This window comes from Episyrphus balteatus, chromosome 3, assembly GCF_945859705.1.
Source record: "Episyrphus balteatus chromosome 3, idEpiBalt1.1, whole genome shotgun sequence".
Classification (NCBI taxonomy): Eukaryota; Metazoa; Arthropoda; class Insecta; order Diptera; family Syrphidae; genus Episyrphus; species Episyrphus balteatus.
In genome coordinates, this window is record NC_079136.1 from 29759588 (window position 1) to 29786150 (window position 26563).

A 26563-nucleotide genomic window follows, 5' to 3' on the forward strand; every position below is an offset into this window, starting at 1 on the left:
ACTGGTATAACGATGAGGGTAGGTCATCCTATGGGGGAATCTTCTACTATTAAGTATTATTTATTGAATTTAGAATAAAATACAAGTACAACAGTCGGAAGAGGAATTTTGACAAAATGAACGATTTTCGATCTGATGAGAATAATAGGTAGGTACATCAACCACACCATTTCTGCCCTACCCAAACTTGTAATCTTCCTATCATAGTGCGTTATTTCTTGCAACCTAAGAAGTGCACATATCTTTAGCTTTCTATTTATTTTCACAGATTAATTGTTATATTTATTTAATTTTAATTTTTTTATTTTAAATATAAATCAAAACAGAAATTTTAATTCTGAATACATCATCGATAAAACCTTAATGCGCAAAAAAATTTGTTTCTTATAAATAAAACAATACCTACATATTAGCAAAATAAATATAATATTAATTGACAAATAATACGATTTCTTTTAATTTGATAGGATGATAGATGCAAAACATTATATATTTTAAGTAAACATCTAAACGAAAAAAAAAATGGTATAAAAAGCTTAGAATTTTTGGAATTGATATCAGTTGATTAAGACTTCGGTATTCAGTACCCAAGTCAAGTTGAATATAAATATGAAGTTCATTACAATTATTTCTGTTATTTTGATCGTTTTGGCTGTGGCTTACAAAACTTTTGCACAAACAACAGCAGCAGCAACAACAGCTGCAACAACTGCAGCAACAACTGCAGCAACAACAGCAGCAACAACAGCAGCAACAACTGCAGCAACAACTGCAGCAACAACCGCAGCAACAACTGTAGCAACAACCGCAGCAGCAACTGCATCAACATCAAATAAAAGAAGAGTTAGAACAAATGGAAGGAAACAAATCCGTATAAAAAGAATAAATAAACAGCCTACTGCAACGGGGGTTCGTCGTAGGGTTAAGTATCCAAAAGTTTCTTATCCTAACTATGCTATTCTTCGTAAAGTGAGTGGAAAAAGGAGGAGAGGCTAAGTAAAATTTTTTGGATTTCGAACCTAAATTAAAACGACTCCAAAATTAGCTTCACAAATAACACTTTCAATAAATGTATTTCGGAAAAAAAAAATTTTAAAAATGTTAACTAATACAATATAATCTTTTGCTATTTCAAAAATTTATGTACGTAAAAACTTTAAATTTGGTGTAAAACATCTAAATAATGAAAAATTAAATTAAAAAATAAAATCAAATCAAGATCCCTTTAAGTTTAGAATTCTAAGTCTCATTTTTAGCATAGAACACAGTTGTTTTCAAACGGACCTTGGGGTCAATTTGGACCCACAAAATGTTTTCTACTAAATTTGGCAAAAGTATAAGACGTTTTACCATCTTTGACACAATCCGAAAAAAAAGGGATGTGAAAAGACTAGTAGTAAAATGTAAAGGATACCACAATAACAGAAATCAGTAGTATCTCCCATTCCCATCTAGTCATCTGTCTTTGAAATTTGTTGAAAATATAGAAAAAAAAATGTTATTTCTTGTAACTGAGTTTAAAAAATATTGATATCTTGATCAGATTGATTGAAAAATTTGGATCTGGTGTTATTTCGATTTTCAGGCCTATTTTCGTATTTCTCGATAAAAATGGTAATTGACTTATTTTAAATATGGAGACATACTAAAACCTAATGGTTTTTTCTTTTGTGGTTCTACTCCTGTTCATGCTTGCTACAATACTGATTGGCTTCCCTTAAAAGTTATTATAATAAAATTTAAAGTTCACTTTAAAATATCAAATTAAATTCTACATATTATTTCACCATACTAATAACTAATTTAATAGTCAGTTTGAAGGCAAACGCTCGGTTAAATTTTACAATTGAGTTTCCCATCTATAAAATTAACCGAGCGTTAGCCTTTAACCTGATTTTATTAAATTGGTTTTTGATGTGGTGATATATGTAGAATTTAGTTAAAAATTGTACTAGTAATCTACAATTTTAAATTTGTGAAAAAATCTTTTTTCTGTTTCAACGAAATTTGTATTTTACAAACAGGGTTGTACAAATATCAATAAAAAGAGATGCATTTGAAATTAAATAAAAAATGTTTATTACAAATGAAAAAAATTTGCATTACAAAAAAAAAATTTATTGCAAACGAAAAATATTTACATTGAAAATAAAAAAATTATTGCAACTGAATAATATTTGCATTGAAAAAAAGAATATTTATTGCAATAAAGTTACAAGTTTGTGAAAAAAACTTGTTCAAAAAAAAAAACATATAATTGGTGAAACGTTAATTCTACAAACTTTGTGGTGTCCAAAAGTTAGTAGTATTAGTTTTTTTTTTTCAATAATCACAAATTTGTGAATAACTTGTTTGTACTTTGTGAAACAGAATTCCATTGTACAAATTTGTACTTGTGATCTACAAGTAACAAATTGTAGTAGCTTGTAACTTGTAGTTTGTGAAATAGGGATCAGGCATCACAGCAAACCATAGCTGCTCCTAGGGTGGCTTAAACATCGATAGTCTGCTGTTTCGATAAGGACCAGTTGTACAAACTTGGTTCAGCCTCGGATCAGGAATTTAACCCACCCATTTCGACGGATTAGCTGTGGGTCAACTTCGATTCAAACATTGATGTGGCTATTTTTACATATGTGGACCTTGCACCAGTGCTCAACCGGAACCTTACCACCGATTTCAGAAGATATAAGTTGCTGAACCACGGATTAAATATTTGTACAACTGGCTCTAAATTGATAGTTAAAAATTAAAACGATACTTTGATACCTACTATCGGTGAATTTTTTCAATAAAAACCTACCCTTATCAAAAATAAAAAAAAAAAAACAAATCTCCAAATCCTAATAAGATTCCAAGCAAGGAACTTGTCGGCTTCTGGAACTCTATTAGATGATTTATTTTAAAGTTAGCAGAAGGAGCACTTGGAAAATGGTACCACAGTCAAAAAATGACTAATTTTTAAATATTGGTAATAATTAAAAAAAAAACAATGTTTGCCAATTTACTTCATAATCTTCCCTTGAACAAACAATCTTTTAAAATTGGATGATATTTTTTAAGCAAAGCAAATAACACGAGCCAAAAAGAAGAGCTTTTAAGTTGAATGAAATATTCAGGTTTTTTCGCAAACAGATGTGCTCGTTTATATTTTATGTTTTAATTAAGCTTGGGACAATTTGTTTAGTTCTTATCATTTTTTTTATTGAAAATTATCGTAGATATTGAAACATCATGAGCAAAATATTATTTCTATTTTATTGACAAGTCAAAATTTACATATATTTGTATACAATAAAGTTGAAGAAAGGAGTTAGACCTTGAAAATTGTGCAAGTAATTATATCGTCGTTACCTGTGATATTATGAGGGACAATGCCATACCATAAGATAATGTCCTAGCTTCAAAAATACTAAACTTTCAAAAATACCCTACCATCAAAAATGCTTTAGCGCAATTTAATGGTAACTCACGTTACATTCAAATAAATTTCCAGTCAGTGAACAGATTTTTTTTTCTCAATGTAGCATAACTATAGCCAGGGCCGTCTTTAACTATCCTGGGGCCCTTGGGCACACAAGAATTTTGGGGCCCTTTTGGAAAGTAAAATAAGTACAATGGTTGGCTTAAAGGCAATGGTTATGGTTAAAAAGGGGTGCCAATATATCGTTTCATATAAAGTAAAGGGGGTGCCAATAATACGTGCATCGAGACATCAATCGTTGCCACTGCCAATAATTGTACCCTGTATCCGTTATAAGTTTCAGTTTGAAGAATTGGAAAAAAGAGCTCAAACGGATTGATAGATTTGCTAAAAACTCGGTACAGACGATTTCTACGTAATTTTCAATTTTTTTTATTTTTTGCCTTTTTAATTTAATGTCTCTTTTTCAACGGATATCTCCAATATAAAGTTTTCGAGATATTGCAATTTTCTCAAAAACGGATAACGATTTTGCTTTGAAAAAAAATATGTTTTGCTGCAAATAAGGCCGCACTTTTGAAAGAAGAAAAATATTTTTTGGACCGTTATTAACGGTACCTACTTGCCATAGAACCGATTTCTTAATGAAAACGACACAACCGATTTTAATGAAAATTTTTACATAAAAAGGTTTATACTGATATTAAAACTAAGAAAACTTAGAAAAAAATTTTTTTTTAAGTTATTTAATGAATTTTATGTGTCAATCTTTAAATACGAGAGCAATTCGCAATTCAAACCATTGTACCATGGCGTTTTCCATTGAACCAAAACATTGATGTACCGTCGACGAGCCGGCAATATTTTTTTCTCAAACGTTTTCCAACGAAAAAAGTATTGATGTTTTTTGCCGACGAATTGATTCGTTTTCGTCTTTTAATACGAATCTACTCATATTTTTACACTGATTTTAACACGCACTACAAATTTGACAGTTTTGCAAACTTCAAACGAAATTATTATTTAAGGAAAAAGATAATGGAAGAGAATTCGTTGTTTTTATTAATAAATAATAAATAATCTTACCTACAGTGGAAAAAAAGGTATTTTCTTGTTTTTTGAAAATATTATTGTCTTATTTTATTTTTGAAAATTGAATTTGGGTTTGGTGGTTTGGATTTAAATTTTTTTCCGCATACAACGCCACATATTTTGTTTTCTTTTTGAAAACATATATTTTCCGTATAGGTGTAGAAAAAAATGTATTTGATTGTTTGGTTGCCATATAAAAACTAAAATTTTTTGGTAGATGGTCTGACCGACAAAAATGTTTTGAGAATATAATATTCGTTCCTTCGGGGCCCCCTGAGAATGGGGGCCCTGGGCACGGGCCCCGTGTGCCCTTATGGTAAAGACGGCATTGACTATAGCCCCCGCACAATACAAACTTTCTATCGGCCGATTGTTTTGTCGGGTTGGGCTCCTAGTGTGCGCACAGGCAGGCGACTAAATAGTCGGCTGGGTAAGAAATATTTTAGTTAGAAGGCAATTGTGTAGCAAAACAAACTTTTTTTTCGATCAAAAAAACTTTTTGATCGGCCGATACTTAATCGTTGTAGTGTGCGCACTCCCATACATTTTAATTCTGATTAAGAGACCGACTGAACTGTCGGCCGATAGAATGTTTGTAGTGTGCGGGGGCTCTTACTTTCATAAGTAAAACATTTTTTTTATTTTAAGGATTTGCTACGACAAATATAAAAGTCTGTTGGTTGGTAACTCACGTTACAATAATCGGACACGAGTTTTAAGAGTCCGACAGTATGAAGTTTTTTTTTGTAAAATTTAGAATCTTTATTTGTTTTTAATGAAGATTCCATACATTAGTGAGGCGGCTTAGCATTAAAAAAGAGTTCAATCGTGCACTTTGTGATAAAAGCATGAAATTAACATCGTTGGTAGTACTCAATTTAAGAGTTATTTTGAGATATTGGGCCACCTTGTATTCCATTCGGAAGGGTAGATACAAGACTTTTTCTGTGTTGCACTCGATTTGTTGCATATCGTAGTATAGGCAATGAAATATTGTATTAATATGATACATGATTTCGAGGTATTTTCTAACGCCCGATCGAATAAAATCAATACCAAAATGTCTCGACCATCATGTAAAAAGTTATTGCACTTTTTATAAATTGTCTTTTACTCAAACAGCAAGATTCAGAATATTACCAAGTACTCCTTGAAAAAAAGTGGTAGGTTGATAAAATTTAGTGTGGACTTTTCTAATACCATAGAAAAAAATAATAAAATATGTCCATCAAAAAATTTCAGGTCAAATGGTGTTTTTTTTAGCGAGAAAGAACACTTTTGAAATGGTACCATTGCAACACATGGAAAATGTATGAATTTTTTTGAACCGCATATATATTTTATACATCGTATGAGAATCAAAAATAATCAAAAAATGAATTATATTTACCATGGAACATTGAATTTTCATGCAAAACTTAAATTGCTTGCTTTTATTTTTTATTGAATTTTCATACAAATTAATGTTTTGAAGGAGTGAGGTGCAAAAGTAAAAGTATGAAAAATAATTGTGCAGTTTGTGACAAAGGGATCAAATTAATAGGATTGTTAGTACAATATATAACCCTCATTTAAAGATATTGGGCCACTTAATATTTTACCTTTAAAGATGTTTATAACGATGCACAGAAAGCAATTTAAATGAAGTTTTGTGAAATTTGTGATTATTAGATGGCTCATGTACATCCTCATAGGTGAAATATTAAAAGGCCCAATATCTTAAAATGAGGGTTACATATTGTACTAACAATCCTATTAATTTGATCCTTTTATCGCAAACTGCACAATTATTTTTCATACTTTTACTTTTGCACCTCACTCCTTCAAAACATTAATTTGTATGAAAATTCAATAAAAAATAAAAGCAAGCAATTTAAGTTTTGCATGAAAATTCAATGTTCCATGGTAAATATAATTCATTTTTTGATTATTTTTGATTCTCATACGATGTATAAAATATATATGCGGTTCAAAAAAATTCATACATTTTCCATGTGTTGCAATGGTACCATTTCAAAAGTGTTCTTTCTCGCTAAAAAAAACACCATTTGACCTGAAATTTTTTGATGGACATATTTTATTATTTTTTTCTATGGTATTAGAAAAGTCCACACTAAATTTTATCAACCTACCACTTTTTTTCAAGGAGTACTTGGTAATATTCTGAATCTTGCTGTTTGAGTAAAAGACAATTTATAAAAAGTGCAATAACTTTTTACATGACGGTCCAGGCATATTGCTATTGGTTTTATTCGATCGGGCGTTAAAAATTACCTCGAAATCATGTATTATATTAATAAAAAGGTTTCATCAGCTATACTATGATATGCAACAATGCGGGTGCAACACAGAAAATCTCTTGTATCTACGCTCCTGGATGGAATACAAAGTGGCCCAATATCTCAAAATAACTCTGATATTGAGTAATACCCATGATATAAATTTCATGCTTTTATCACAAAGTGCACGATTTAGATGCTAAGCCGCCTCACTACATACAAAATTAAAAGCTTTTAAAATTAGTGACAAAGCAAAGCAAAAATTTGAAAATATTTACATAGGTAACTCACGTTACATTAATTTGGTAACTCATGTTACCTGCGATTTATTGTTGCAAGAATAACGAATAAATGAATTTTCATTAAAGTAATTATTTTAAAATCGAATATTGTTAAACGAAACTTTCTCAAATGTTAATTTATTTTAGCAAACACAAGGGAATATTGTCATCGTCACTATTAGATTGATCTTGTTTTCTGTGGGCTCTTTTTTCAGTCACATTCATGTGAAATTCTTCCGTAAGTTGGCAAACTTATGGAATTCTTTTAGATTATTTATGTATATGCTCCCTGAATTTAATTTCTAGTCATCTCATAAGGGTATACATACATATAATAAGGAATCTTTTTTTGCATTAAGAGTTGCACTTCATAACAAGTGATTTGCTATTGGAAAAAGTCCACTTTTTCATGGAATTACCCTTCAGCTTCCAAAAAGCCTTATATTCAAACAGACTTTGGCCCTGGTTTTTCGTGTAAAAATTGAACTTTAACTTACGTTTTTAGCTGTAAGTTGCAAAGCCTAAAGTTTGTATTTAATTTGAACAAAATGTAACTCATTTTGGAAGTAAAGCAGAGGTAAATTTCATTATGCATTATGCATCTCATCAAGCTAAAATTTGATATTAATGTCAAATTAAAAATTAAAACATCTAATTTTCAAATTCAAGGGTCGAGGCTTTTCCGTTTCCTCATGCGTCAAGGAGCCTGTTCCAAGGCAAGAAGCGATAAACTCAAATTAATTGTTAGTCGGTTTTTTTTTTAAATAAAAATTATATATTATCTTAGGGCCCCAAAAAATGAGCAAATGATACAAACCAAAAAAGAAATTAGGTGTATACGTACTTTTTTGTTTGTTCTTGTTTTCTACATATATCAAACGGACCCCCAAATATCAAAGGAGCCCCCAAAATTGAGTCTTGCCCCGGGGCCCCGGCAACACAACGTACCTACGCCTCTGTCTATCTTATTATTGATATGAGACTTGGTATAGTGATCTCATGGACTGGAGTCTGGAACACTGCATCCCAGGAGTATTGATTAAGTATGGATCGCACTTGCTTAGATTATATGGATTTCATGATTGGCCGGATGCTGGAGTGATAATTATTATATTTTGTAATTTATTAATTATTAAATTGTTGAGGAGTTCTCAGCAGGCTGATTTCGTTATATGATTTGACAGCTTTTTGATAGGTGTGTTAAATGGAAACATCGTGTCTTAACTTATTATGTTGATCAACACTGTTTTTTTTTTTTTTATTATTGTTGGCCAGCGAGTAGCATTCGTCCATATTATCAACTAAGTGTGGACGTGATATTGTTAATGTAGAATGTCAGTGAAATGTCATTTTTTTAATTTAACTGTCATTTCACTGTCAAAAAGCTGAAGCATTCGAAATATTCTTTGATCTTTGCCGATTTCAAAAGGGTTGTATCCGGTAGCTTCTATGCTTCATGAGCATTAGGGTTTTAACATTGACAAATTAGAACTGCTTTATTTTAGATAGGGAAGTTGTCGCTCAGGCTGGTATATTCATTAATTATTCAAAACTTAAAAAAACAGAGGCTATCACTCATTAGTGTGTGTTTGATGACTATAAGTTTATAAGTTTCTGGAACTATTGACGCTTCGGAGAATACCGGCATTCGTTTTTCTTTGCAGAAACATCTTATTAATCAAGATCAATCTTCCCCATGGAGTGTATGTAACATCTAAAAACCAAAGACAAATTACTTGAAGTCAAATTCAATCACAACAAAAACAGAAACAGTTCTCCTATGTTGAAATTACGCAAGCACAAAAAGTACTGAAATGTAAAAGTATACCAAGTTCTAAAGCTTGGCTTTAAATTTGTATCAGTTACAAGTCTAAAATTATCAAATTTTAATTTGTTTTTCTTTGTATAACCTACCAACTTTACCATTCTACCAAATTTCCAGATTCTACGATAATCAGAAGTGTCCTAAAATATTTGATGAAAATTTAGTGAAAATGGGCGGTTACCAAGCCCCCTGAATTGATAATCTCAAATTTTCGATTTTTTCCTTTTGTATACATTACAAGGCTCAAAGTTTCTACGATAGCGGGAAGTTCTCCAAAATTGGGAATCAGTTACGGTTTTTGCGATTTTTGAAGCTCTATATCTCAGAAACTAGCTTACTAGCTTAATAAATGAAGCAAGCATGTATGGAAGTTAGAAGGAGATCGAAAATGACCTGAGTTGTTTCCTGTGTAGTGCAGTGCCAAAGTCACAAGAGAACTTGGCTGGGCACTTCATAACAGTAAAAATAATAATCATTTTATCATGAAAAATTTTCCCAATATTTTGAGGGAAAAGTAAAAACAAAAAAAATTTGAAAAAAATTGGTATTTGAACGATTCCAACGATTTAGGTATTTTACCATTAGAAATAAAATATTGAGTTTTAAAATCCAAAGAGTTGAGGAAGTAGCTTTCACATGATTTTTGTTTTGTCATGATACGATCATTTTTTACTGAGATACAGTAAAACGATGTTTTGGGTAGAGATCCTTCATTGATCGGGAATTCAAAAAGTAATAAATAAATCCTCCTATTAATTATTTTTTGAAAATCTTGGTAATTAAAAAAATCTCATTAATTAATTTACCATTTTTTAATAACTCGTTTTACATATATGTACAGTACATGTACAATTTACATTATTGCCTATTTTGATTGTTCGAAAAGTGTCAGAACTAGAATGTATACCAAAGCCAAATGTTTTTGCAAAAATCATCAATAGTAAAAACGTGGCTAATTAATAAACAGATTTTTCTATTATAAGCTTAATAAACATAATGTTCACATGTTGTGTAGACCACCCAAAAATTAGGGTAAGTATATTTATTTTTATGAAATTGGGGTTTATAGTTCCATATTTTGAACTAGAGCGTGTCATTATTTTGCTAAAAATCTCAAGGCTAAGCAATTCATTGTTTGGAAATACATTATGTATGTTTTTTTTTTTTGTTTTTTGTATCTTCCGTTAAATGAAAAGTTAGGTATGTTTTGAAAACAATAACAAAATACAAACACAACACAAACACAAGTTTGACATTTAGTTCGCACAGAGGTCGATTTCAAGGATATACAAATATCGTAAAACCAAAGAAGAGTCATCAGTATGAAAATGAAATAGAACTTGTGTTTGTGTTTGTGTTTGCATTTTTGATTGTTTTTAAACAATACGTTCCGTTTAGCCGCCGAAGAAAAAACAATTGTTTGGCATTGAGGTTTTAGCAAAATAATGACACGAGCCAGTTCAATATATGAGACTTCGACCCTCAATTTCGCAAAAGTAATAATTTTTCCAATTTTTGGCATGTGTATTAGGGTGTGTCAAAATGCAAAAGTATGGAATTTTCAAATCCTGCGTTTACAATTTTAATTAATATTTTTGGCTTGCTCAAAATATAGGAAGAAATCGCAGAAATTCGGATTTTTAGAGATTTTTAAAACATATGTTTTTGTTTTTAATTGCGCCGTTTGATGGATACAAAAAAAATACATTAAATATTTTTAGGCTTTCACGTGAAAGATAATTCCAAGAAAAAAACTTTTAAGCTTATATTTGTTGGAATTGAAAACTTAGTATAGAAGCTGCGAAATAATAAGTGAACAAAAAAAAAATTATTATTTCATATAAAATCTTTTTTTTTTTAACAACTTCAACCGATTTGAGCGAGCCAAAGACCAACGATATTATATTTTTTTTAATATATTATTCACTCTCAGACCCTAATACTATTACATTTGAAAATTAGAGTACTTTTTTTCCCATACAAAAGTGACACACCCTAATGTGTATAGACACATGTGTGTACATAATATAATAATATGCTAATTAAGCTTTTTTTCCTTATCCACGTTTTTCCTAGTACTTTCCAAAATATCTATGGCTATTTATGTATGTAGATAATAGTAGATAAGTATGTCTGGGTTTTACAGCAGGTACTGATACTACTTATGGAACAATGAAATGAAACACTAATATTTTTTCTTCTAACGATGCACCATTTTGTGTTTGTAACAACTAAAGCTTCAAATTTGATGTTCCTTATAGTAACTTTCTTTTATATTTTTGTAAAACTCCCTAACCTTATTTCTGAATCAACATCTCTCTATTTTCCCGAAAATAAATAGTTTTATTTTTGAATACCATATTGGATTAAAATATTCTACCTATGATAAAATGGAAAAAATCGTGTCAACTTTTGGTGTCTCCACAACTTCCAAAAATATCTTTTTTTGAGAACTATATACTTTCCTAATTTACCTGCACTGTTTTCGAGGTCTAAGATTTTTCTTCAACACAAATTTTGAAATATCATTAAAGTAGAAATAATCTTTTGCTCATTTTTCTTGTTAGAAAAAGTATCGATAATTGTTTGACAAGTGTCAGTATCTAACCAGAAAAAGGTCATACTCATTAAAATAATGAGTAAAATGTAGCAAAATTCAATTACTGAAATAGGTTATCTTAAACTTAATTAGGAAATTAAATGTGTATAGGTATTGCAAAAAAAACGTGGAAAACAATTTTGAACTTGAAGTTTACATTTTAAGCTGACCACGGAAAAGAAGGTGATTTATGCTAAATCTCAATCACAAGATTTACCATACAAATTTTTTATTGTACCTAAATCTCGTATAAATCATGGAGATTAAAAATAAATCTCATCGAAATCTTTTTAAAGGCTACTATCTTTCTACTTTTACTCTTTGTATTTTTACTGTTTGTTATTTTTAGTAAGTAATCGAAAATATTCTGATCTTAAAGATGTTAGAATTATTTTTTGGATTTAGTTTTTATTAGATCAAGCGTTCAAAAATACCTAAGAATCATTATAACTAATATCGTATGAATGAGGTTTATTGGTACAAATGTAGTTCGATCATTGTTCAAGTTTTAATTCACAAATTTTGGTGTGTCAACTGTTAACCTTGAAAATTTTTCTTGTTGATTTTCCTACGTTTTTTTTTAACTTGAAATTTATGATAATTGTAATAAAAATTTTATTATTTTTTAGTAGTAAGGTAGAGTTATACCATATATCTCTGTAAATTGTGCAATATACGTTTAAGAAAAGAAAAAATGTTAATAACTTCAGCTACTAGTCCAGTGCATTTATATTTTGACCCAGCAGTTTGTACCACCCCCAAATTTTTTTTGCTCATTCGATAGAGCACTGGCTGAATATCATTACCCTGATTTTTCGCACTCGTGAAATTCACCTTTCGGCCACCATCTTGGATTTTAGTTTTTGTTTAATATCTCGATTTCTATTTATCCTACATAAAAGTTGTGTATACAAGAAACGTAGGCAATTAAATTTCGTGTCTTTTATATTAGAACAATTTTTCGATATTCTGAATATTAAAAAAGTTACAAGCCAAAAAAGTAAAAAAAAACCGACAAAAATGACAATTTTAAAGTTTTGAGCACTTTTTATCAAAATTATGAAAAAACGTTCCGAGAAAAGATTATTCACCTAAAAATTCTCTACAACTCTGCTCTACAACTTTTTTTTCTATCTCTATAAATACAAAAGTTATTAATACTTTTTTGTTAAAAAATACCCCTTTTATACGAAATAAAGAGACTTAAATATAAAAAAATTGCAGATCCCGAATTTTCTCTTGTAAGATAAAGCTATAAAATACTCACTTATCATTTAAAATTCAAGATTTGGTAAAAAAAAAAATTTAAGAAAAAAGTAAAGATAAAAAACACAAACAAAAAAGAGCATTTTTAACAAAAAAAGTATTAATAACTTTTGTATTTATAGAGATAGAAAAAAAAGTTGTAAAGCAGAGATATAGAGAATTTTAAGGTGAATAATCCTTTCTCGAAACGTTTTTTCATAATTTTGATAAAAAGTGCTCAAAACTTTAAAATTGTCATTTTGTTCATTTTTTTTTACTTTTTTGGCTTGTAACTTTTTTAATATTCAGAATATCGAAAAATTGTTCTTAATATAAAAGACACGAAGTTTAATTGCCTACGTTTCTTGTATACACAACTTTTGTGTAGGATAAATAGAAATCGAGATATTCAACAAAAACTAAAATCCAAGATGGCGGCCGAAAGGTGAATTTCACGAGTGTGAAAAATCAGGGTAATGATATTCAGCCAATACTCTATCGAGTGAGCAAAAAAAATTTGGGGGTGGTACAAACTGCTGGGTCGTCCATATATGAACATCCTATGCACTGGACTATACAATAAAATACAATACAATGAAAAAAAAAAAAACTGTTAACCCTATCTTATAGTTAAACAATATAAATCTTTTATTTATAACTTAGTAATGAAATACTAAGCGGCCCAATTGCATATTTATAATGAGCATTAGCATTGTTCACTACACCCTAACAAAGTCCATAATATTATGATCCTAAGGTACAAAGGCAAGTACTCCCGAACCAGTACTGCATTTAATTCTCCTTTTTTTTATTGAAAATAAACGATAATACCTGGAAACCCAAATTGACAGGCAAAAAAAAATTGTTATTATAAATAAAACATTCATTTATATTAGCAAAATAAATTTACTAATTGACAACATCAACATCTTAAATACACATCTAAACTCATTAAAATGGTATTAATAGCTTATACATTTTTGCAGTGATATCAGTTGATTTAGACTGCAGTATTCATCAGTATCCAAGTAAAATTTAATATAAATATGAAATTCATTACAATAATTTCAGTTCTTTTGATCGTTTTGGCTCTGGCTAACATAACTTTTGCACAAACAGAAGCACCAACAACAACAGCTGCAGCTACTGCAGCAAATTCAAAATCAATTTATATATACCTACAAACTTTTCAATAAATGATATTTTGGGGGAAAAAATGTTAACTGTTACTTTTATGCAATTTGGTGCTTGTAAAATAAATCATTTAATGAAATCAAAAAAAAAAAATGTTTTTGCTTCTTTAATACATAAATAACAACACAAGACTTTAAACAAATCATTTTTAAATCTTTACAGTTAACATCATACTTAAAAAACGTGGTTATTTTGAGAATTTTATTTTTGTTTAACATTCACTTTCAATTTCTTTTTCTTCATCAATTAAGTGAAATATATATATTTAAAAAATATATGTATGGATATGTTTCCTTAATAAAAACTGATAATTTTGCAGATATTGCTTCTTCAAATTTCTTTTTTTTAATTTTTAAAATTTTTTGTATTATATGAGGGTTTTTCTTGTAGTGTTTTCAATTAAATTTATATTTATTATACCAATGTTCAAATATTGTCATAAATTTAATTTAATGTAAGAATAAGTTTCTAAAACTCTAGAAAAAAAAAATGTAAATAATCAATTCAATTAATGTAAACTTTATACTGCAAATAAATATAAACTGAAACTGAAAAAAATTTTTAGATTTTGAATATTTATAAAAAAAAACACAAAAGATCTTCTGTCAAAAATGTATCTACTGAAGATAAACATTAAACATGAGCAGGATAAAATTTTTACAGCTGAAAATTATTTATCTTTTCACCTCAATAGTGTCAAAAATGTTTCCTCGGCTAAATATTTAACCCAAGCTGCGTTCCTTTGGAAATATTTATCTACTTCTTAGTACTTAAAACTACTTTGATCTACTTTTGCTATACTGAAAAAGTAGTTCAAAGCAGCTTTAAGTACTAAGCAGTAGATAAATATTTCCAAAGGAACGCAGCTCCAATATTCACACTAAATGTTGGAATTATTACAATTTGTTGAAGTTGTAAAAAAACTGAAGTCTGAAAATTCCAAAAAATTATTAAAAACACACTTTTTAAACATGGTTCAATTTTAGTTTTGAGCTTGGTATAAACCTTAAATTACAATTAAGCTTTTTCAGCAGCTAATTTTGTACTGGTTATAAGGTATTCTTCAACTTTTCTCTTGAGAAGCTCCAAACGACATTTTCTATGGAATTCATGTTTGGAAAATTGATAACAAGCTCACAACTAAAATTGAACCATGTTTAAAAAGTGTGTTCTTAATAATGAAGGCACTTATTGTACAAAAAAGGGAAACATACAACATTTCCAAAAAACGTGTTTCCCCCTTTTGTATAAAATTTTTTATCCCAATGTGTACATTTTTTTTTTTTTTTGGTCAATGCGTATTTACGTAATAAGATAAGTTAATAAAACTAAAAAAAATTAAGCTATTTCGATAAAAACCTCAAAAATCGAGCAAAATAAACCAAAAATATGTATTTTTTCGTATGTGAGTGCAATCTAGTCACCTTCTCTGCGCTCTACTCGCGAAACGATTCATCTTACAGAAAAATGTGTTGGGCATATGTTGTAGATAATTTCACGACCATCAATTTTTATACAACCTCTAATGACCTCCGATCAATAGGTCGCGAGATATTTGCGAAAAACTTTTCGTGACCTTTTGACCCCTATAACTCTTAACGCGGACACGATATCAATGTCGATTTTTCACATCTTCATAACAAAGCCGTCATTAAGCTGTATACTAAAATTCAGCCTAGTAGGAATTTTTCCTCAGATTGGGCTTAAAAGTGACTAAAATTACTGGGCTAAGAGCACACAAATGATATTGGTGTTCTATATGAAAAAACACTGGCACCACCGGATTATTTTTAAAAAATTAGTGGAAAAATATCTAAGTATAGTTTCGTTGAATAATTTTATATAGAAGTGTCACCGATAGTTTCTCAAGCACCAGAATTCTGGAAACCGAATTTATTAAGAAATCCCCAAAGAGAATGGAGCTTGTCCTAGATAATTTTCTTTCCAAAAATGTAATAAAAATTAAAAAATCTGCATCTTGTAAACTAATTGTTTTTATATGCATGCATACTTACATATCTTAGCATTAAAAAATTCCCCTTAATCATGTACAACACAATTCCATTTCTCCAAAATAAAATTTAAGTTATTAAATCTTACTTTTCATATCTGTTCAAAAAATACCCTTTCATATCTCCCAAAAAATATGTTCTCAAATTAAAAATTAAAAAAAAGATTTTATTTATTCTTCATTTGGATGAATTGAACCATAGTACCAAATTATATACTACCGTACCACCATTTTTAACACTTTTTAGCTTATATTTGAACCTTCTTTTAATGAACAAATTATGAACCTTATTGAAACACAAAAATTCACACGTACCTCACATGAACTGGCAATTTTTTTTAGAGTCGTTGTATAAGTTCTCGTTTTATTCAGCATTATAAAATACTTCAAAATATTGTTGGTTACAAGAACATATAATTTCTGAAAGTTAAGAAAAAAACAAAAATACAAAAAAGATCACGTATACGCCACAGTGTACACAGAGGGAAAGCCACCATAAAACAACGTAAAATCAATGAAAACCACATTGGTTTAGCTATTATTGGGAATGATTTTGTGTTGAAGATGAACATTTTAAAATCAATGTGAAAAATTTTGATGGTTTCGTATCTTTAAGCAACATAAATCAAAGTAGTTCATCTTTGAAACAAAGACGTTTCAACTTTAATTTATTTTTTCCTCAACATTCAAATAGTGAGAATTACAACTTTGGACTAGGTCCTAACAAACACAAATAGATATTAAATAGGTATGCAGTCCACCGGATATTAAAACTTAATTGTTTCTTAACAAAATCTCAAAATAATGTCTATGAAAATACCCCAACATTTGGATGAAAAATTAGATTTGTATCAAATTAAAATTTTAAACACAAAGTTCGTTATTTTCAAATATTCATTGGAATTGTTGCATATGTTTAGGCTATTTATATATTTCCGGTTGCAAATTAATTCAAACTTTTACTTTTATACAAAGTTAGCACAATCCAAAACAAAAAAAAAGCAAGATTGTAATGTTTTTAATCGACATCATTATAAGAAAAAGTATAATATACACAATTATTATATTCCTTTACTCCTGATTAATTATTCGGCTCAGTGTGTAAACTAGGGTGATTCTTAGCAGGGACATGTAGTTGGATAGCCGTGGTGGTTTGGAAATCTTGAGAAATAATTTTGCTATTTTTCAGCTGATTAATAAATCGATGAACCGTCGTAGAAAGTTGGCTTTTTTTAATCGATAGATAAATTAATTGTAAGGTTGACAGGGGTATTGAAAAAAATCTAAGCAATTTCAAAATCAAACATTAGGTAGACCTTCGACAGAGTAGTTATTATGGGTAGGAGAATTATTTTACAGAAATTTGAGTTACACCAATGAAAAGTTAATAAAAAAAAATCAGGAGTCTAATACGGATTTTTTTTCAAAAGCTCTGCGCTTTGAAATACCTATGAATTTAAACAAAAACACCTACTTTTTAGGGTATTTTTTACCCACTTCCAAAAAGGAGGAGGTATTCAATTCGTCTGTATTTTTTTTTTTTTTTTTTTATGTTTGTTACCGCATAACTTTGGACTGAGTGAACCAATTTTGATAATTCTTTTTGTATTGGATAGCTGGTGGCTGCAGTGTGGTCCCATTTTAATTTTGTTCACTTTTTTTCATAGGAACTATTTTAAAAACCATAAAACCTAGTTTTGATCCATGGAAGTCGGTTTTGTTTTTTTGCTAAAAATGATTATTAAGTACCTTTTCAATATTAGGAATTTTTCTAAGTGTTCAAACTTATATAACATACTTGCTTGAATAACACTGGTCGGAAAAAAATACAAAAATAATCAGTTTTATCAAAAAAACAAAACCGACTTCTATGATTCAAAACGGGGTTTTATGTTTTTTTAATAGTTCCTATGGCTTTAACTGAACGAAATTGAAATGGGACCACACTGCAGCCACTAGCTTTCCAATACAAAAAAAAAATTAACGGTGATGTAATTTGACGTCAAATGTAACCAAAGACGGGTTTTTGACCTGTTAATATTCAAGTATTTCGGATTCGGACTCAGCACACAAAAATCCTTAAGAAAAGTAGGGTTTGCTTCCTCCTCTATTTTCGTTGCCGACCAGTGTAATTTTTTGTTGAATAACGATAAAAACAAGTTTTTTTGACGTAAATTTATTAACCGTTTTTTATTTTTATCTTTTTTTTTTGTAACACGTAGATCTTTGATAAGTGAATAATGTAGATAGATAACACGCAGGACTATATGTGTGCAAAATTTCAATCAATTTTGATATAACGGTGAAATGGTGTTTTTTTTTTAACAAGTTATATCTATCTTTTGACCTAGAGCACATAAAATATTGATTTATCTTCATTTCACACAAAGACAATATATATAACCTTTCATTTGATTATGTAACGGTACATGGCATAACGGTATACATGTATTACAAGCTACACAATATAAAATTGAAAAACTTCAAAATTACCACAAAACACCTCAGGAGATCTGGGGCTGAATCACGGCTTACGTTCGTTAACTTATGGTTGCTATGTGTCCCTATCTTTTTCTACGGATTAAATAGAGACAGCAATAATCGAAACGTTATCGTATCGAATGATCGTAATCTTGTGCCGTGATTTGACCCCAGATTCTGTTGCCGATGACCAACCACCAGTGTAGGAAGTACCGTAATCTTACTTTGAAATTTCGACATGGTTGGCTTTTAGTTATCATATACGTTGTTAAAAAAAAAAAAAAAAATGGACAATAGGGAGAAAAAAGTTTGATTTTTTTGCTTTTTCCATGAAAAGTTATTGCGTTTTCAATAAATCATTTTTTACGTGACGTAAAGACTGAAATGCAGTTTTTTTTTGAGAAGAAATATTGAGCTTTTTATTATTGTATAATTTTTTTTGTAAGCTTTTAATATATGAAAATTAAAAATAAGGTAATTTTTAAGCTTTTTCTTGTAAATTATGATTGGATTAGAGAAATGATTGCGTTTTTCTACAAAACATAGGTAAAGACATAAATGTATGAATGTAAAGTCTTTTAAATTTAGCTTAAGTACTATTCTTTGAGATGGTAGGTATTACTATTTTTTTTACAAAAATGTTGACAAAAATAATTTTTTATAAATTTTTTTATTAAAAAAAAAAACACACAATTGGGGTCGAATTACGACATACGATCGTTGAAGTAGGGTCGCTATGTGTCCCTATATTTTTTTTTACTAATTACATAGAGACAGAAATAGTCAAAACGTTAAAGTATGATCGTAATCGTGTGTCGTAATTCGACCCCTGTTTTCTTATGACGTTATGACGCAAAATTATAGTCCGTAAACCGACTTTACAAACAACCAATGTTTGAATACAAGGTCAAATTCACAAACTCCACCAATTTCAATCTCGTTACGTACTTAATAATTAAGCTACAAAAGAAAATTTTAAGAATTGGCAAACAAGTAAAAGGCTGAGAGTGTGCAAAACTTTCCTTGTACCCAAAACTTATAACCTTCAATTCATAAATATGTATCATTAGCTTGCCACTTATTTTCAAATTCGTTAAAAGTAAATAACACAAACGGAATTTTATTTTAAAATTAGGTATATCATCGATAAAGCCAAATCTAAATTAGTGTGCAAATAAAAAATTATACTTATTAATAAAACAATACATATTAGCAAATTAAATATGTACAATATCTATTAATTGACAAATAATAAGTTTTCTTTTGCAATGATAGAATGATTATGATAGTTGCAAAACATTCAAAATGTTAAGTAAACATCTAAACGCAAAAAAATGGTATAAATAGCTTAGAATTTTTTGAATTGATATCAGTTGATTAAGACTTCAGTATTCAGTACCCAAGACAAGTTCAATATAAATATGAAGTTCATTACAATTATTTCTTGTATTTTGATCGTTTTGGCTGTGGCTCACAAAACTTTTGCACAAACAACAGCTGCAGCAACAACAGCTGCAACAACTGCAGCAACAACTGCAGCAACAACTGCAGCAACAACTGCAGCAACTACTGCAGCAACAACAGCAGCAACAACTGCAGCAACAACAGCAGCAACAACTGCAGCAACTACTGCAGCAACAAAATCAACAAGAAAAGTTAAAGTAACATCAAACAAAACAGTCACAGTTATAAAGAAATCCCAACCACGACGTGTAATGCAATATCCAAGCATTTTTGTAGTGCCAAGCAATACAAATAATAAGAAAGGCTAAGTAAAATGTTCGGATTTCGAACCTAAATTAGATTCGAAGATTCGAAGCTTTTTAATAAATATTATTCGGGAAAAGTTAAAAAAAAATGTTAATCTATTGTAATTTGAAATTTTATGTACATATGTACGTGACTAGTTTTAATTTGGTATAAAAAATCTGTATATATAAAATATCTGTATGAAATATCTAACTAATAAATAAAATCAAACTAAAAACAAATCTTTTACTTGATAAAATTAAAACAAGATCCAAGTAAACCTGAATTTTTTTCTTTTCATAAAATAAAATTGTCAGAAAATAATGCTTATTTAATTTGAAAACTATCGAAAAGTTTCCTTTTCCTTTTGCTATATGGATGACGGATCAAAAGGGTGTATACAAATATGAATTTCCCGAGGCAAAGACGGAGGGGTTGAGGTTAAAAAAAAACAGTGATTTATTACAGAATTTACTCCTCTCCTCCTCTACAAAAAACACCCTTTAGAATCAAAAATTATCTATTACACTGTCCAACACACAAAAATTTCCAGACCGTTTTTTTTCTATTTCTTACTAAATGGAGGGTTCTGGTTCCGAAAACAATATTAGTTTTTTTCTAGCAGCTCTAGTTTTTAAACTTTTCATACATGAAAAGACAGAGAAGAATTTCATACAATTTTATTTGATAATTTATTTATTTATTTATTCTTTTTTTTTTTTTTTATTTTTATTTTACTTACTGAACCGAAATACACGTTACATTCGAAATAATTTTTTTCGGCAAAACTTTAACCCTGGATGGTTATGCATATTTAACTCACACTAAAGTTATCCGAAGCATCCGAAACATAACCATCTAGGGTTAAAAACGCTTGTTAAAAAACAACTAAAAAAAATAGTATGAAATTACCTTCAAAATGTGAAAAATTAAAATAGGTATCCAAAAAATTAAAGCTCCTAGAAAGGAATCAAAGTGACTTTTTGGCTAAGTGGACCCAAATGCATTAGGTTCGATAAAAAAATGTTAACAAACAGTTAAAATAAGAATTACTTTAAAATAAGTACGAAATTACCCCAAAAATGGGGAAAACTGAAATATTAAAAAAAATAGAGCTCCTAGAAATACGTAAATGAATGTGACACTTTAAAAAAAAACATTGCTTTGGCCGGCATTGTCAAACCTTCTGGGTCAATTCTTGACTTCAGTCAATTTTTTACCTTTCTTTTTTCCTTCAGCCGCTTTTGTCATTTTCAGTAACTTTTCGTGTTTTTTATCCAATAAGAAATGTAAAACTTGTTTGAGGATAATACCGACCACATGACCGGCTTGGGCGCAATCGAGTTTAAAGATACAATTATTAAAAAAAAAAAAAACAGACAAAAAAGTTTTATAAGCAAAGCATAAATAAATAATCAAATTTTAATAAAAAAAAAGTATAATTGATAAAAATTCAATTTTTTGTATAGGACTTACCGTTTTATAACTGATCAGCATCAGAGCCACTGAAAAACAAAACACTTCCATAAAGTCAAGAAAATGACTTTTCAAACAAATTGGGTTTACACATAAGAATAAGCTGCTGCCAAAGCACATTTTAAAAATATTTCAACTTTAATCTTTAAAGCACCTGTTAGATTTGGAGATACGGGGGTGGCCGGTATTGCCCGCTGGCCGGCGCACGGTTGTCCAAAATGACTTATCTCGTTGCAAAAATCATAACTTTTGAACGGATTGAGTTAGCGGTACAATTTTTTTTTTTATTTGAAGGACATTTCTAGGGCTGTTATACCAATGAATTTCAATAAAATTATTTCACAGGGTGTTTCGGAATCATCGGCCAAAAACAGATTTTCTTTAAAAAAAAAGTTTAAATTAAAATTGGTATGCCATTTTGTAGAAATCACTAATCCACATTTAAAAACAAAATTTCAAAAAAATACAACGTCCCGTTTTCGAAAATTTTATTTTTCAAAAAAAAATTTCAAAATTTTTTTAAAAATCCAAAAATTATTTTTTTTGAAATTTTATTTTTGGCTTATATTTGAGTTATATAAGTGCTTCTTCACAAAAAGTTTCGTTGAAATCGAATAAGCCGTTTTGGAGAATATCGGATTTGAAAAAAAACGGTTTTATGGCAGGTACCGTAAAAAATCCATTCGGTTCCATTCATTAAGCCGAATAGGGTATGTGTACCAATCAATTGTTGATTCAAAATAAAAATATTTAGCTGCGCATGCTTGCGCACTGCCGAGATTTTGTACTTTGAAAAAAAATGAAGGCAGAAGGAACAGATTTTCTTTAAAAAAAATGTTTAAATTAAAATTGGTATGCCATTTTGTAGAAATCACTAATAAACATCTAAAAACAAAATTTCAAAAAAATACAATGTCCCGTTTTCGAAAATTTTATTTTTCAAAAAAAAAATTTCAAAATTTTTTTAAAAATCCAAAAATTATTTTTTTTGAAATTTTATTTTTGGCTTATATTTGAGTTATATAAGTGCTTCTTCAAAAAAAGTTTCGTTGAAATCGAATAAGCCGTTTCGGAGAATATCGGATTTAAAAAAAACCGTTCTATGGCAGGTACCGTTAATAATGATTTTCCAAAAAAATTTTTTTCATTAGAAGATAGACCTTGTTTTCAAACTTACATTTGAATTTTTTAAACAAAATCGTTGGAGCCGTTTTTGAGCAATTACAGCTTTACTGAAATTGGTGTATGACAAGTACCGTTATTTTTGGCCCAAAAAAATTAATTCCAAAAACACCTCTGGAGGGTCTCCAAAAAATGCTACATACCAAATTTGAAGTCAATCGGTCCATCCGTTTAGGATGTAGATCCTTATACAGACAGAAAGACAGACGGACTTCCGGGACCAACTTTTTTGGCATTCTCTATAATCGTAATATCATGGAAAAGTGTAATCTGAACTTTTTTTAGATGTGAATTAGTGATTTCTACAAAATGGCATACCAATTTTAATTTAAATATTTTTTTTTTAAGAAAATCGGTTTTCGGCCGATGATTCCTAAACACCCTGTAAAACAATTTTCTTGAAATTCATTGGTGTAACAGCCCTGGAAATTTCCTTCAAATTAAAAAAAAAACTGTACCGCTACCTCAATCCGTTCAAAAGTTATGATTTTTGCAACGAGATAAGTCATTTTGGACAACAGTGCGGCGCGCGTTGTACTTGTCTTCCCTACAACAAAATCCTCACTAGATAAACACTTGAAAGTAAATGCTGTGTGCCTGTTCATGAGTGTGCCTGTTCATGAGTGTGCCTGTTCGATACGTGAATCGTACCTATATCTAAAACGCGAACAAAAATATTTTTTTCCTTTATTATGTCAAATATTTTATACATAAAAGAGCTTACAAAAAAATTATACCATATAATATTTTTTCTAAAGAATAAAACTAGATTCATGTTTATGTATATCTTTTGTAAATATAATTAAATATAGTAATGTGTTTTTTTCATGAAAAAGTCAACCAAACATTATTTGTTTTTCTCCGCATAACATTTTGTATTATGTTTTCACCTGACAACCTTCTACAAATTTTATATAATCTGAAAGCTTACTATTTCAGCTTTAAATATTTACAACATTCATGTCCGTACGATATCTACAAAAAGATCTGAAACTTTTTGAATGCAATCAGTTTTCATAAAAAAACAAACTTCTTCTCATTCCATCAATCTCTTGTGATTTTTGTTTTTATATAAAACCCATATATGTACCTATACAGGGTGTCCCAAAAGTAATGAATCAAACGAAGTATGCTGATAGGCCAACTTTAGGGCTCTCAGAATTTGGTAACTTGTTTATCCCAAATCTCTACGGTTTTCGATTTAATGCAGTTTTTGTGAAATTTCATAAATCCCGACATAATACAAAATGTTATGCGGAGAAAAACAAATAATGTTTGGTTGACTTTTTCATGAAAAAAACATATTACTATATTTAATTATATTTACAAAAGATATACATAAACATGAATCTAGTTTTATTCTTTAGAAAAAATATTATATGGTATAATTTTTTTGTAAGCTCTTTTATGTATAAAATATTTGACAACATGATAAAGGAAAAAAATATTTTTGTTCGCGTTTTAGATATAGGTACGATTCACGTATCGAACAGGCACACTCATGAACAGGCACATGGAAAAAAAATTAAGATTTTTTAAAATAAAATTAAATTAAAAAATACCTATAGAAAATAATTAAAATTTTTTTAATATATACTTTTATTTCATTTATATTTACATATACATGGAAACAGTTTTAAATTGAAATCTGCGTTTACTTTCAAGTGTTTATCTAGTGAGGATTTTTTTGTAGGGAAGACAAGTACAACGCCGGCCAGCGGGCAATACCGGCCACCCCCGTATCTCCAAATCTAACAGGTGCTTTAAAGATTAAAGTTGAAATATTTTTAAAATGTGGTTTGGCAGCAGCTTATTCTTATGTGTAAACCCAATTTGTTTGAAAAGTCATTTTCTTGACTTTATGGAAGTGTTTTGTTTTTCAGTGGCTCTGATGCTGATCAGTTATAAAACGGTAAGTCCTATACAAAAAATTGAATTTTTATCAATTAGGTATACTTTTTTTATTAAAATTTGATTATTTATTTATACTTTGCTTATAAAACTTTTTTGTCTGTTGTTTTTTTTTTTTTTTAATAACTGTATCCAGGGATGGAAAATGACATTTTTTAATTGTACTGAAAATTTTATTTGTATTGTACTGAAATGGGGACAATTGTATTGAAATATATTTTTCATACGAGAAATTAATTTAAAATATAAACAAAATGTTATATTTGCAAAAACTTTTGAATTTTCCATATACATTTCATTATTTTCTGCGCAAAGAGTAAATTTTATTTAATTTCGGACAACAAAATTGTGAGGACCCAAAAATAAAAGTGCAATTTTATTTTTTTCTGATTAATGTCGAAAAAATAGAACAATGAACAAATCACTACACTCAAATTGTAACATGAATTTTGGTTCAAAAAATCTGAGGAAAAAAATACAGACGAATTGAATAAAAAGAAAAGAATTTTGAAGACACAAATTAAAAATTTGTATCGAATTTATACAAATTGTATTTTTGTACTCGAACAAACTCATTTGTATCAAATTCGATACAATTGTATCGACTTTTCCATGCCTGATTGTATCTTTAAACTCGATTGCGTCCAAGCCAGTCATGTGCTCGGTATTATCCTCAAACGAGTTTTACATTTCTTATTGGATAAAAAAACACGAAAAGTTACTGAAAATGACAAAAGCGGCTGAAGGAAAAAAGAAAGGTAAAAAATTGACTGAAGTCAAGAATTGACCCAGTAAGTTTGACAATGCCGGCCAAAGCAATGTTTTTTTTAAAGTGTAACATTCATTTACGTATTTCTAGGAGCTCTATTTTTTTTTAATATTTCAGTTTTCCCCATTTTTGGGGTAATTTCGTACTTATTTTAAAGTAATTCTTATTTTAACTGTTTGTTAACATTTTTTTATCGAACCTAATGCATTTGGGTCCACTTAGCCAAAAAGTCACTTTGATTCCTTTCTAGGAGCTCTAATTTTTTGGATACCTATTTTCATTTTTCACATTTTGAAGGTAATTTCATACTATACAAGCGTTTTTAACCCTAGATGGTTATGCTTCGTCGAATAGGCGAACACATTTTTCAATTTTTGAAATTTCCCTAAAAACATCCCAATATAATTCTTACTTTTAGTGAATAAAACATTATGATATCTGCACAAAATCTAATTTTTTGATTAGAAAATATGTTGAAAGGTTTCAGAATCAAATTCACTATAGTTTGGGAAGAGCGTAGGTGTTAAGATGGGCTTCGTCGATTCGACGAAGGATAACTTTAGTGTGAGTTAAATATGCATAACCATCCAGGGTTAAAGTTTTGCCGAAAAAAATTATTTCGAATGTAACGTGTATTTCGGTTCAGTAAGTAAAATAAAAATACAAAAAAAAAAAAAAAAATAAATAATTAAATTATCAAATAAAATTGTATGAAATTCTTCTCTGTCTTTTCATGTATGAAAAGTTTAAAAACTAGAGCTGCTAGAAAAAAACTAATATTGTTTTCGGAACCAGAACCCTCCATTTAGTAAGAAATAGAAAAAAACGGTCTGGAAATTTTTGTGTGTTGGACAGCGTAATAGATAATTTTTGATTCTAAAGGGTGTTTTTTGTAGAGGAGGAGAGGAGTAAATTCTGTAAGAAATCACTGTTTTTTTCTTAACCTCAACCCCTCCGTCTTTGCCTCGGGAAATTCATTTTTGTATACACCCTTTTGATCCGTCATCCATATAGCAAAAGGAAAAGGAAACTTTTCGATAGTTTT

General features: G+C 29.2%; 1 protein-coding gene across 1 annotated transcript; it reads left to right on the top strand.

The window, feature by feature from the left end:
* The first annotated feature begins 609 nt into the window (after nt 1-609).
* LOC129914897 (putative uncharacterized protein DDB_G0291608) lies at nt 610-24664 on the top strand. The gene is made up of 3 exons (XM_055994344.1): nt 610-969; nt 19929-20017; nt 24532-24664. The coding sequence occupies exons 1-3, from the start codon at nt 610-612 to the stop codon at nt 24662-24664; spliced, it is 582 nt and encodes a 193-aa protein (XP_055850319.1).
* Nucleotides 24665-26563: the final 1899 nt, after the last annotated feature.